The sequence below is a fragment of the Zonotrichia albicollis genome, chromosome 3, assembly GCF_047830755.1.
Source record: "Zonotrichia albicollis isolate bZonAlb1 chromosome 3, bZonAlb1.hap1, whole genome shotgun sequence".
Classification (NCBI taxonomy): domain Eukaryota; kingdom Metazoa; phylum Chordata; class Aves; order Passeriformes; family Passerellidae; genus Zonotrichia; species Zonotrichia albicollis.
This window is the reverse complement of record NC_133821.1, coordinates 14,184,936-14,199,267: the sequence shown is the minus strand read 5'-3', so window position 1 is coordinate 14,199,267 and position 14,332 is coordinate 14,184,936. Positions and strand designations below refer to the sequence as shown.

The window sequence follows — 14,332 nt, the reverse complement described above, 5'->3', positions numbered from 1 at the left end:
CTTTTTCCAGACTGCCTTCTCTCCTCCTTTCCCCCTCCAGATTCTCAATACCATCCCACTAGAAAAGACAGCAAACCCTGAGGTGGTTGAGTTACCTCCACAGCACAGCCAGCCAGCAAAGAGGGGATTGGAAGGCAGCCAATTCTCCACCACAGGGGACCCAACAGGACCTCCAAGCTCCCTTTAACCACAGATTTTATGAAATGTGGTTCTTTGGGGCAGTTGCCCATGACAAGACAGTACAAAAGTGGGCAAACAGATCAGAAGTTGAGAGAGCTGGACAGACATTGTGTAATTTCCTAGCAGATTTCTGTGTGAGGCTACAACTCACTGGCTGTGTTGTTCACAATACCCGAATATTTGGGAAGGAGGGACAAAAAATAAAAAGGAAAATTAACTGAGGACAAACCAAGCAAGTGTTGCCCCACTGTGTGAACAGGAGACTTGCAGTGACATAACTACATTTCCTAGGCCCTGCTACAGCAAGACTTAATTGCTCTTAGAGTGATGCAATCCAGACCTCAACTCTAAATCTGGATTTGGGCAGAGACATAAGATTTAATCTGTCACTGCCACTTTTTAACTGTTGGATGAATCCTTCACCTCTGCTTCCCCCTCCAAAGCACAGAGTAAAACCCCCACAAAACAAGCAACATTTCACTGCAGCACATCATGCAGCATCTACCACAACAGGATGTGAGGCTGTGCCACAGCCTCCTGGCATGTCCTGTCACACAAGCTGAATTCCAGATAATAAGGACACTGTCAAGAAGCATCTCCTGGGGATGCATGAGGATCTGCCCCAGCAGCCTGAACCCTGGCCCAGCATGCACAGCATTCCACCCAGTCACAGAGCCATCAGCCTCTCTGACATTCACTGCAAGCTGTGCAGATACTCACTGCCTCAACCAGGAGCAATAGCTTTTCTCAGCACAAAGCCTTTAAAACCTCAGCAGAAAGTCCAAATCATTTCTACACACTGCTCCCCAAATCTCAGCTAGATTCCACCAGCTCCCAGGGGATTCCCATCTGGCAGGCTGGGCAGCAAAGCAAACTCTGCCAGTGCTCTCACTCTCAGGTGGTTTTTCTCCCTATCACATGCAAGGAAAAGGCAACACTGGCATGGAAACAGCTGTGAGCAAAGTAGGGAGAACAGGAACGTGAGTCATTGCTGTGGCTTCAGGGAGGGAAAAGGATACCTCAACTAGAAGAGCAAGCAACTTCAGATCTGAATCTAAGCCTCACTTCAGTGTCCTAACCACAAGGTCATCTTTCTGCTTTGTTTTCAAACAATATTTTCAAACTTTTACTTGTTTAGCAAAGAGCACATGACCAAATTCATTGCTGATGTGTAACAGCCTCCCCAGAAACCTTAAAAAGAGCTTACTAACCACTCCACAGGGCAATGGTAACATGCTGAACTTTTAAAATTCTCTTTTCTAGGCAACAAAAGGGGTACACTAGGTGGGACACACTCCATCTTTACCTGGTCACTGCTTTAAAATCACTGTGTTAAAACTTCCAGTTGTTCACTGGGGTTCTACCCAAAAGCCATCTCAGGACAGACAAGAATTAGTGAAGTCTGCAGCAGCACACTCATCTTCTCTAGAGCATTTTAGCTATGCTGAAATGAGGCAGCAGCAATAGTATGGCCAATATCAGGGAACTTTCTTCAAAATTGTAACAGATTTTGAAATTTTCTATTTCCATATGCAGAGAATTGCTGCACCAGCTGTCCCCAAATCCAAGGCTGCTTTAACAAAAGCTGCTGCAGCGCCAGTTTAGCAGAGAGCAGCAGTCAAGGTGCAAATGCACCACACCTGCTCCAAGCCTGTCAGGGCCCTGCTGATGAACAGCTCGTTACAGTCTCCAGGCTAAAATAAAATGTGTTAATGAAGTAACCACCACAAAGTGGTGATTACAAAAACACCACTTGCAGCCTTCTCTGCAGAAAGGAAAGCACAAGTGCTTCAGACACGGTGACACCTTTGAACCAAGTGAGAAAGTGCTGATGGGGATGCAGAACAGACCACACTCTCACACTCAGCACCTGGCAGAGTTTGCAGGGATGCACCTCCAAGAGTGCTGTGCCAACGCAGCCACGCTGGGAAAAGCGGTGAAATGAGGTCAGTGTTAGGTCACTGACACACACCAACTCCTTCCATTATACAGAGGGTAAAGATCTACACACACACACTGGCAAAAAGCAATCATGCCACACAGCAGCCTCCCTGAAGTGTACTTTACATTTTCCTACTAATGCTTAATGCAGAGTTCACATTTCATTACACTGCTACTCCTGAAGTAGCAGGGACACAAGATTGTCATCCTTTCCACTTCCTCTGCTTTATCTCGATCTGGCAGGCACCTGAGAGCTGAATCCCTGCAGGCTCAGAACATTGTGCCGGGTTAAGTTACACCTGGGACAACACACTGAAGCAATACGAGCCCGTGAAAGAGTGACAAACCACCATGGACATCTGTTTTTGAGGCTTCTTCAAAAAATTAAGGAAAAAAAAAATTGAAAAAAGTTTAATTCTAAAGAGTTGCACAGTTAAGATTCTTCACCCAAAAGAGTGATTCTTGCAAAGCTGGCACATTTGTTCTTGGGCTTTTCATCAACAAAAGCTGTTAATAACCAGTGCCTGTACAATGCAGTTTTCTGCTCAGATCCTTGTGGGTGGAGCAGGAGCCTGAAACAAAGCTTGTCCATCCTTCCACAAATCAGTACAGCAGCAGCTAAAATCACCTCCAAATAATATTAACATTTCAGCAACACAGATGAGATGAACACAGTGTAACTGCAGAGCAATGGGAATGTTGTCCTTTTGTCTGACTGGAAGTTAAGGAACATAAGAGGCAGGGGAAGAAAAGCTTGAAATGTCAAGGGACTTGACAAACATCAAGGAGAAATTTAATAAATTATTCATACACACAGGAGGTGAAATCCAAACAGGACATTCAGATTCTGCTTCTGACAAAGGAGCACACAGGAAAGGAAGGAATATCTGGAACAAGCAGCCTTGAGCACAAGGTATGAGAGAACTGAAAGAAATGTTGATTTATGGGACTTATTTCAGGGATGCACATAAAAGAAAGTTCAGAAAGTCTAGAAGAAAAAAGCTGATATTCATTAACACTGAAGAAATGTAAAAGCCATTAAAAAACAACCCAAGCAGATCAAGAACATAGTTCAGCTGAAAAACACAAGCCATACAAGAACTAGATGTAGCTTAGAGCTTCACAAGGAATAGTCTTTAAATTATGAGGAAAAAAATCAAACTACTTTGAGAAGGGAAAAATGAAGACTAAGATTGAAAGATTGCTCAATTACAGGTATGCAAGTAAAGCCAGAAGCAAGGAAAAATTGTGAGAACAGTGTCAAAAGTATCACAGGCACAGGCAGGGCTTTTGAGGGAAAGGAGCAATGAGAAAAATGAGGAGCAATGATAAGACAGAAAAGAGACTAAAAGAAAACAGCTGAAGGAACATGGACGGAAATCCTAAATACACAGGAGCTCTTCTAAAAGTACATAAACAATGTAAACCTAAATTATACTTATCTAAATAATATGGATACTTAAATTGTTACAGGAAATGAAACAGCAGAGAGGCTTTGCATGAACAGGATCTTCTCTCCTGGTAGAGAAAGCTATTAAAGAAAAGTGTAGCAAAACCCTTAACCAGGGAGTTACTCTTATTCTAACCCTGCTACCATTGCAACTGTCCAACACCTAATTGTTAACAGCTTTCAGTTTTGGAAAATGGAACTAAAGACATGAGTTCTGCTGTCATCCTGAACTGCCTACACTGATAAGAATTTATTTATCACATATACAGAAAACCAGTAAATACATACATTAAAATACATAGCTGGGCGTGGAACCTGGACATTTTTTGTCCAGGAAATGGTCCCACATGGCCTGGTTTTGGATCTCATGCTACTTAAAATATGCTCACACTGAAGAATAAGAAACATGATAAGAAATGGAAGTTTAAAAATCAGCATGAGTAGGTAAATAAGGAAAACACAGAACAAACATAGAACAGGAGCTCTAATTTACTGAACAGAACCCCTCACTGAGTTAGACCACAGTACACAAAGCAGGGCATGAGAGATGGCAGCACTAGAAAGGCCAGGGCATTGCAACAGGCCAGCAGAAAACGTCAGCCTGGTGCTGGGCTGTGTGCACCGAGGCTGAATCACACTGCAGAGCAGGGAGTGGTCTCTGGAGCCACAGCTGCAGTGCTCAGGCACCTGAAATATTGCAGCTCTGCTCCCAGCACGCTGCTATGAGTGTCCTGAAGTATCCAAACAAAGCCTCATTTAGCTAAGAGACTTCCAGCTACAAGAGCAGCATCACTTGAGCTGTCTGCTTCCCCAGAGGCTGAGACAAGTTCCTGCTGCCACATCCCACACAGAGGAGTAAGACACTCTCACTTCTTGTTTCCCAAAACAGGATTCACCAGCTTTGATGTAGTTAAAAAAAAAAAAAATCAAAACAAACCAAAACAGAAGCACAGCTTCCCTGTCAGCTGGGATGCTGAAAGCTTGGACAAAATAACACCACAAGGTATTTGGAAAACAGCTCTGGCCATATGCTCACCTGGCATGCTATAAAATGCAGTATGTTCTTTACCTCTGGCTCTCTTTGGAAACAACTTTTAAAGTTGACAGGAGACACAGCTTTCAATCTAGAGTCATTCCATGCTCAAACAAGTACACAAAAGCATCAGCACAGACTTAAACCACAGAATGGATCCCTAAGGGAACCCTGTAAGCTGCTGGTGCTCAGTAATTCCTTCTTTTGACAGAACAAAGCCCTGGGGATTGTGATCCCAGAGAAGGGTGGGCTGTACACCAACAACATGGCTGCCAAAGATCAGCCACAAGTGACTGAGGATGCCAGAAGAAGGGGAATGTGCACTCGTGGCGTCCTAGCACAGCAAGAACAATGGAACATTTCTGATAAACCATCAGAGACCTGTTGCAACACAGCCTGGCTAACGAATGAAGCACTGGAAAACAAGGCTGGGATGCAGCTTGACAGGTCCTCCAAATAAAATTAAACCCTCAAGGAAGTCACTATGAACATTTTGCAAGGAGCACACCCACATCAATCACATCAGGAGGGCACACTTGTCCCAGGTTCTGCTCAATTATTGTATGCTCAAAAGGAGAACCAAACACGGCCAGAAGAAATCCCAAATGTGTTCTACTGCCACAGAGAGCTACAGATAGTGGACAACATATGAGACATATTATCCTGCAGGCCTGTAGCCAAGCCCATGATATTAAGAATAATAAGCAATCTGATGGCTGTTTAGAACATTTTGTTTTTTTCTATATAGGTCCGCAAGGAAATCATAATTCAAACAGGGCATATCACCAGTTATAAGAGACTGTTTCCCTACAAGAAATTGTGGCCTCTCCCAAGCACTCTGGGTCTGAAGCTACATCAGTTTGTCCAGGAATCACAGTGTCTTCTGAAGGAACAATCTGGAATCATTTAACATTCCCAGAGGTGCAACTCTGTAGCTTATCCAAACAGAACAGGTTTTGCTGAGGTTGGAAGTTTACCATGAAAATGTCTGATTTACCCAGGAAACCACTCAAGAACATCTCTGGCAGATAAATACATATTCTTCCAGCTGGAATAAGCATTTCTTAAAGGAACACCCAGTTCAGAGGCTCCTGAAACTCTTGGGGGTGTAGAAAAGACAGGGAATGCTCTATGCTGTGAGTGAACAGACCCCTGAGCCCACAGCAGCCCCTGGATGTGGCTGTGCCAGAGGAGAGCGCGTTCCTTCACTCCACACCACAGGGCAGGAACTGTCACTGAAAGGATTCCTCAGGCAATGGAAGCATGCAACCACACCTGCACAAATAAAGAGTTAACCTGCTCTCCACCAGGTAATGGACACTGGCTGCCCAAACAGGAAAGCTGGGCTGCAGAGACGAGAGCAGTCACCTCATGGAACTCCAGAGGATCACCCCAGCTGGCACTTCTGGGATACTCCCAGTTGTACTTGCAATAACTGCTCTCATTCCAAGACATTCATTAGGCTGTAACTCTCCAAAACAAAAGTTTGCAATTTATAATGATAGAGAATCCAGAGCACCTGCTGGAATGTAATATCCTGAAGGTACACACACACACAGTGTCACAAAGTGAGCCCAGAACATGCATTTCCATCAATCAATGCTTCTCTAACACAGAAGACACTGTGTTCAGGCACACTGTGTGGGTGGCAGCAAGACTTGGAATGTTTCCTCATGCATTGTACTGAGATACAAGGCATTGTGGATGAAATGCAGGGTATTTGAATCCTTGCAGTGCCATTCCTCAGTGCCAATCCTTGCAGCAGCAGCATCTGCACAGGTAGAATCTGCCTTTGCAGCAATACTGATGCAGCAACCAAAACACAACTTGTATCTCTCACCTCTAACTAGAAATATGATTACTTATCACTGAAACAACATCCACATAACACTGAACACAGTAGCTGTGTCATGGAAAAAGTGAACACAATCACACAATCTTATCTTGTTTCCTAATTAAGAACTCACATTTATGGACGCTCAGATGTTAAAAGAAAAAAAATAAAAAGAGCAGTCCTATTAAAAGAGGTGGAAAATACCACTATGTGGAAATAACAAGACCTCAAGCATGTTTGCACCAAGTCCTTTGACACATTTTTTCCCAACACACAAAACAATGAGAACACAGTGAGGCATTACCTTGATGCAGACGGACATTTTACCTTGGCAATGCTCTGGTTCACTTCTGGCCTCTCCACACAGGGAAAATCTGCTACTGCCCCTAAGGGGACCTACATGCAAGGCATCTCAATAAAGACACTCCCACCTCAGAACACTGCTATAAAGATTCTACTAAGACAACTGTGAGTGGAAGTTAAGGCTGATTGATGGATATTTCAGCCAAAGCATGCTTCACATCCTGCATAGTGAATTAGGCAGGTTTGCTTTCCCTCTAAGGCACTGTGATGGCAAACCAATCATTTTGAGCCCATGGGTAGCCCCACTGAAGATGCAAAGAGCATTTTGTATCATTTCCAGGTGTTTACTTCCTTCTGCCTTTCTGCACAACAGCCCACTGTGCATAAAATTCAGCTCTGGCTCCCCTGCAGCCACTTAAGCCAAAGGCAGCATGGTCTAGGCTGTGCTCAGTCAGTTCATAGATTGGTCATTGAGAGGTCACACATCTCTCCCAACCTGGCCCTGAAAGGAGAAAAACCCCAGCAGGAGGGATGATACCTCCATCCAGACAGCAAGGCAATCTCCAAAAATAAATGTGGATTTCATTCAGTGGCACATGCCCGATTCAGCCAGAAAAAACCTTCCATTACAGGCAACAGCTGAGCTCAGAAAGCCAAGATCCTCCTGCAGGGCATCAGAAGTCACTACTGAACCCTTCCATGCACTGGGGCTTGTACTTCCCACTGCCCATTTGTATTTTATCCAAGCCCAGACTCCTTCTGGTAGCTTGAAGGCCTGGACAACCTGTCCTGCATAACAGCCAAGCACAAAGCACCCCCACAAAGGCTGACCCAGCCCAGCCCCACTCCTGCAGCAGCCAGAGCTGCAGAAAATCAAACACCTAAGAAGGAGCACAGGGACATCTTCAATATGCATTAAAATGCATCTTCTATAGCATTAAAACCAGTGCAAAGTTCTTCTTTCTCCAGATATCCATAAGTATGAAAAAATGCAGACTACACATGCATAAGGGACAGAGAAGCCCAAGGACATTATTGCCCATGGGTGGAAATTATTCTGCCACCACTCCCAGAGCACAGTGAGAGCAGGGACCACCTGTGCTGGGCACAGGGACGGTACAGCAGAGCTCCTGTCTTGAAGAACACATCAAGAAGAAAAAGAGAACACATCAAGAAGAAGAAGAAGAACACATCAAGGCTTTACCACACACCAGCAGATCAGTAGAGAGAGAACACAGGCAAGCAATAAGGAAGCACAGTGCACAGATACACCATGAACAGCTCAGCTTTGGGGCTTGAGCTCCCTTCAGCTAACTGAAACACTTGTCTGACATGTGCCTATGCATGACCTGCTCACTCAGGAAAGCCTGGGCTAACAGAAGGCTGGAAAACACAGAAGCACCACAGTCCCACACTGGTCACTGTGGCCACTGGCAGGGCTTCTCCAGACCTGCTGACTCTACAGAGGTGACAGCACATCATGTCAGAGCCATGGCTCTGAAGGAAGAATCAGCTTCCATTAGCTTCCTCCCATCTTAGCAGATGCTGTGTTTGAAGATACTCCAGAGATGATATTTCAGATGAATTTCACAGAAATTCCCTGCAAGCAGCTGTGTCAGATGGCTGCCCCCCGGGCTGGCAGCGCACAAAGAACTCGTGCATTAGAACAAGCATCTACACAATGCTAATGGAAACTGTCCTTGTGACAAGACACAGGATCCACTGGGCCAAACACCAGTTCTACAAACAACTTTCAGACTGATTACACATCACTTCTCACCCACTGGCATGCTGCCACCCGTGTAACCCACTTCTACACTCTTCTACACTCAGACTCACTATTCTCAGTCATGCTGTCGTGGTTTGCCCAAAACAGTTCTCCTCTCCCAAGCTCCTGGAGCACTTCCATTTGTGAAACATGCACATCCTTCACCATCACTAAGCTCCGTACTTTGCATATGCAAATTTTTTCTACAGGAAGTCAACCTGATAATTCTGTCCTGCTCTCCAAATTCCAGCCTGGGAGTAAGCTGCCCACAAATGAACAACACCTCAAGTCACTTTAAAGCTATGAAATGATCACTTGCTTCCTGCTCCCCACAACAGCCTCAGCATGTGTCATCAAAAGGTGCACAGGCTTTCAGCAGACACATGTTGCAAACTCCTTCACATCTGCTGCCTGCTGAGCCCAGCACTCCCTTGGGCACCACAATCACAGAGGCTTTCTCTAGTAGCTTGGAGTATTTTGGAACGTTTCTACTCTAGCCCATCTGGCCACACAGTCACTGAGTTTCCCTGTACACACTCATCCAGCAAAGCCCTTTCACAAAGGCTGGTATCCTGCTGCCCTACAGGAACGGGTTTTTTGCTCACCCTCTTGAATTTCACCTCTAATTTTTGTGAAACACTTGAATACATCATCGCAGACAACACACCACAGCCCAGAGACACGAGAAACCACGGTCACTTCCTGAATCTGCCCTGTAACTCCATGAGAAGACCTGATCCGAGTCTGGTAAGATGAGTGAGCCGAAGGACACCCACCCACCTCGTTAACACACCAGGCACCTGCTGGCTCTGTGACAGGTGTTCACAAGCACACCTAGCCGTACTGACAGTGATGACATCCACACCACCCAGCTTGTCTCCCAGCCCTACCAGAGATAGAGCTCAGAGTTCAGCTGGCAGCACAGTGAATCCTTCCTGCCGCTCCCCGAGGTCTGGAGCGCAGCTGACACAGGCCCGGGGATGCGGGTGGGCACTGCCTGGCTCCAGGGAAGCGGCTGTGGGACCGTCACCGTTCATTCGTGGGGACAGAGGCAGCTTTCCCGAGCACGGCCACGACGATACGCGATACAGCCCCTCTGAGCCCCAGGGCCACCGCGGCACGCACCCGCCAGGGGCTGCAACATGGAGGCAGCGCAGCCGCGCTCGGCGCTGTGCCCCCTGCCCGCCGCCCCCCGGGGCCGCTCCCGCCGCAGGGGCCAGCGCCGGGGCTCGCCGCGCATCAGCCGCTGCCGGGGCCGGGCCTCCCGCCGCCGTGGAGCGGGGATGCTGCGGGGGCCGCCTCCTCCCTCCGGCCCCGCTCGTGTGCGGGCTCCGCGCGGCCCCGGCGGCGGGGCGGCTCACCTGGGCACGCAGCTCGGCGCCGACCGATCGATCTCCCACGTGGCGAAGAGGTTCATGGGCACCGGCATCGGCACCGGGCTGCCCATCGCGGTCGCTGTCGCGGCCGCCCCGCCGGCCGCCGCCGGAGGCCCCGCGGCGGGGCCCGGGCCCAGCACGCTGCTCGCCGCCGCCGCCGTCGCCATCGCCGCCATCCCGCCGCCGCCGCCGTTGGCGCTGGGGGGCGGCGCGAGCCCCTCGCCTCAGCGACGGCCTCCACCCCGGCGCGCGCGCGCGCGCGCGCCCCCGCTCCCTCGCGGCCCGTAACCAATCAGAGCGCGGCCGGGGCGCGGGCACGAGCCAACCGGAGCCGGGAGAAAGGGCGAGGACTCCGACTGATGGCAAACAGCCAATCGGAGCCGAGCGGGAGGCGGGGTCGGGGCGGCCGCTACCCAATCAGAGAGGCCGGCGGGGCGGGGCCAGCCAATGGGAGAGGCGCCGCTGCCCCGGCTTGGCGGGGGTAGGAGGGCGCGGCGTCGCTCCCTTTAAAGCGCATCGGCCGCCGCCCGCGGGAGCGCGCCCAGGGGCGCGGTCGGGTGAGCGTCTTGCCGCCGGGGCTGGTCCGTCTGTCCGTCGGCAGCGGCGGAGAATCCCCGGGGCTGTCCAGAGCCTCGGCCCTGCGTGAGTGGCGGCGATGGCGAGCCATGGAGCGCCGCAGGGGGGAACCCCAGGGCCGGCCGGCCGGAGGATGGGCCTGAGGACGAACGGAGCCGCTGGAGCCGCGGGCACGGCGGGTTGAGGGCAAAAGGAAGCCGAGACCTCTGCCTGACTCTTTCCTCGAAACACTTGGGAACTCCGAGCGCGCTACAGGGAGAAAAGCAGAAATCCCCTTCAGTCCCACTGAAGGTCTCCAGGGAAATGCAGCAAAAGGAGGAACCTCGTCGACCAAAAACTGCAAGTGGTGGCAGCCACAAAATAGCAAAACAATGGGTAAAAGCCATTTGTGACCTGGAGACCGTGCCCAGAGCTTCAACAGCTCAGATTTAAAGCATGTGCAGGGCAGAGCATCCCTAGGGACAGAGGTGAGGGCAAGCCTGTGACACTGCAGCTGGACAAGTGTACTCTGTTCTGGTAGAAAACATAAAAGTTCCCCTCCTGTACCTTGCCTCCATCTGTCTGAAATGCCTCTGCCTCTTGAAAAAATGGGATGTCAGAGAAATCAAATAATCATAATAGGGTGGTACTGGCTGAGGGCTCCCAAAAGGAAGCAGAGATGGTCCAAGAGCTGCACTGAAAACTGTGTGAAAGAAACAGCCAAGTCAATAGTGGTCAAAGCAGAAATCAAAAGCCAGCAGCTTCTGCAGGGACCTGTGTTTCTGGATGCATTTAGCAGTGTCAGAGTTTTCCATGGATGCAGTGTTAATTCCAGGCAGATTGTAAAATGTGGCTCATGCCAGTGGAGGAATTAGACTCAGAAAAGTGGCAGCAGTATAAGCTTGCAAAGCAGCCTAAAACATCCATGGCTTCTACTGTCAATCTTGAGTACTGTGTTTTCAAAATGTTACCAGTAAACATTTCAGGGGCACCTTCCTGAATACTGATGTATAATTTGAAATCTGTCCCTTGCACCTCTTCTTTTCTCTTGCATTTGTCAGGTCTACATTTGCCCTGCTGTTGAGGTTCAGGATGGTCAGTAATGTGCTGGGAATTCACACCAGATTCCAGTTTGACTAGATGGACAATCTGAACCATCATCAAGCTTTTACTTCTTGTTCCCAGCCCATTTCTGCATCTGATAAATGGCATGGATCACAGCAGAGCTGCCCAGACCTCCTGACTTGCCCACAAAACAGCTTGATTGCTGCTTTAATGCATTTGCTTTCCTTTAAGTGGGTCATTAATGCACAAGAGGACCTTTGCTGACAGCCTTGGTTCTCTAAGAACATTTTCTAGGGGATCTTAGCAGAGGCCTTTGTGTAAGAGCAGCTGGACCAAGGATGAGCTGCTGCATTTTCATAGCATTCTGCCAGTTAATGTAGAAACCTTGGCTTTGCAGCCAGAGTCACACAATGGTCATGGCCTTTTTCGCAGCATTTTCACCCACCACTGTTTGACCTCAGCTGGGTATCACCACTGCTTTTCCCCAAAAGCAGCTGCCTGTTCCAGAGGAGCTTCCTAGATCTAGGGTCATGATTTACCCTGAGAAAACCCCTTGCAGTCCCTCCCCAGCTGTTTGCTTTCATCCATTTGCTTTCTAGTCTGAGTCACCATTCCTGGCTATCTGTGGGTACTTTAATAGCATTGAGTGCTCCGGGTTTTCAGTTCCAGGAGGCCAGAGGCACCTCCCTGCTGAGCCCAGGGCAGCCTGCTGAGGTGACTGCCTTCCAGGCACTTCCCAAGGGCTGGCATTCCTGCTGCTCCCCCTTTCCCCCACCTTCCTGAGGGATGCCCATCCCTTCCAGCCACCTCTGCTCTGCCCTGGGGCTGTGCCATGGTTTACAATCCGTGATTCTTTCTCAGAGCTGTTGGAGCTCAGGGCACGTCCCCAGGTCATTTAGCTGTCACAGCCACCCCTTGCAGTTTCTGGTTGATGAGGTTCCTCTTTTCTGCTGTGTTTCCCCTGGAAGGATGTTCAGTGGGACTGAGGTGCATTTCTCTGCCTCTTTCCCTCCAGCCAGTTCCCTTCAAGTACTTCTTGCAGCTCACTTGGGGTTTTTTGGCCTTCTGTCTTTTTTACAGATGAATTTATATTTATATATTTGTTCTCAGGCTGTTTCAATGTGCTTTATTTATCTGGGGGCGTGTCTGCATAGCCCACTCTTCATTTTTTTCCTGTCTTCATGTTATATTGACTTTGTGCCTACAGCATGACCTACCCACAGCTGTGCTCTTCCACACATGGTGGCTTTCCCCACTCTCTGGGGTCAAAATTATCCTGTGTTTTTCACTGCAAGTCCCAAAGCCTGGTTATCTTCCAGCTTAAACAGAGGCTGGTAGAGTTGCCATCACGTTCACTGCTTTCTCAGCTCCTCTTATGCTGAGACCTTTCTGTGTGCCAGCCACCTGCTGAGGTTTGCTCCCTTGTGGATATGATCCTTGAGGACATCAGGGAAATGCTCTTCAGCATCCAGGTAACCCATTTGAAATGTGCCTTCAGAAAAGCTTATTTTTACTTATTTTCTTTTATGTGTCACAGCTGAAGCTCTCAGCACGGTCCCCAGGCCACTGCCTGCCTTTCTCCATTACAGCCACTGCTTGCTGTCCCTTGCTGACAAACTTCCTCTGCTTCCCACAGCTCCCCTTTGGGGATGTTAACACGACTGATGGATTTCCCCATCTCTGAAAAGGGACTTTTCAGTGCCAGTGATGGCACTTGTGAAAAACGCCAATCACTTGTTTTTAAAATTTTAAAAATTTAACAGTAATAAAAGAGTTATAAAAATAGTAATACAATTGGAGTAATAACAATTTAGACAAATTGAATTAATAGAGACAAAGAGTTAGGGACATTCCGGGTACCTTTTTCTGGGCAGCAAGAGCCCAAAAATGGACCCACGTTAACAGAGGATTAACCCTTAAAAGCAACAGCCTGTTGCATATTCATACACCTCATACATGATGCATAAATTCCATTCAAACATAGGATTCTGTCTGGTCAGTGTCAGCTTCTTCCTCTGAATCCTGACAGTGCCTTCGAGGCAGGAAGAAGTTCGTTTCTTCTGACAAGAGGGCAATAAATTCTTTTTCTCTGAAAGACTCAGATGTCCTATGGCTGCTATCTTGCTGCAAGTGTTCTTTAAAACAAGACTTACATAGCATAGTTTCTAATTTTACATTTTTTATAGCCTAAACTTATACTTACCACAGTACTTAAGAGAATTAATACAGCATTACTTTCTAACACAACACATATAATATTCATTTCAATATTTGCAAAAAGCCAATCATAAAATACACATTTTTCACAGCACTGAAAGTGCAGGTTTCATGGGCTAAGCTGAAAATGCTTCTCCACCCAGGTCTGGAGCTGGCAGCAGCCAGAGAGCAGCTGGGAACCCTGGTCTACCCCCTCTGGTTCCTTTCAATTTTATCCATGATACAGATGCATCCACACACCAACTCTGGCACCCCAGCTCCAGCATCGTGTTCTAGAGAAGCACACAAGTATCTGTTCTTGCTCTGGCTCCTGATTTTTATGTGCCTTGTCAAAGCAGCTCTTTACTGCTTCCCACACAAATGTTGTCACCTCCTGTCCCAGTCTCCAGTGGAGGGGTTTTATCATTCCAGCTCATGGATGAATCATCTTGTCTTTAGTCCCATTGCTTGGTAGGTTCCTCCAGCAGCCCTCTCTCACCTCTGTCATGTGGATACCTCTGTGGTGTCCCCCTCCCTGGGTGCCTCCATGGACAGAGGCCCTTTGCTCCTACTGCATCCTGCAGGAAACTGCTGGGATAGAGAGAGCCAGTGCTTCTGTGTCCTGGGGGAA

At 48.3% G+C, this 14,332-nt stretch overlaps 1 protein-coding gene across 2 annotated transcripts in view; it reads right to left on the bottom strand.

Moving 5' to 3' along the window:
• LOC102072350 (phosphofurin acidic cluster sorting protein 1) overlaps positions 1-10,200 on the bottom strand; it is a 54,838-nt gene extending 44,638 nt beyond the window's left edge. For both annotated transcript variants that reach the window (XM_074536781.1, XM_074536782.1), the window contains exon 1: positions 9,871-10,200. In XM_074536781.1, the coding sequence (XP_074392882.1) occupies positions 9,871-10,061 (191 nt within the window). In that variant the 5' untranslated portion in view covers positions 10,062-10,200. The remainder of the gene's footprint in view (positions 1-9,870) is intronic.
• Positions 10,201-14,332: the final 4,132 nt, after the last annotated feature.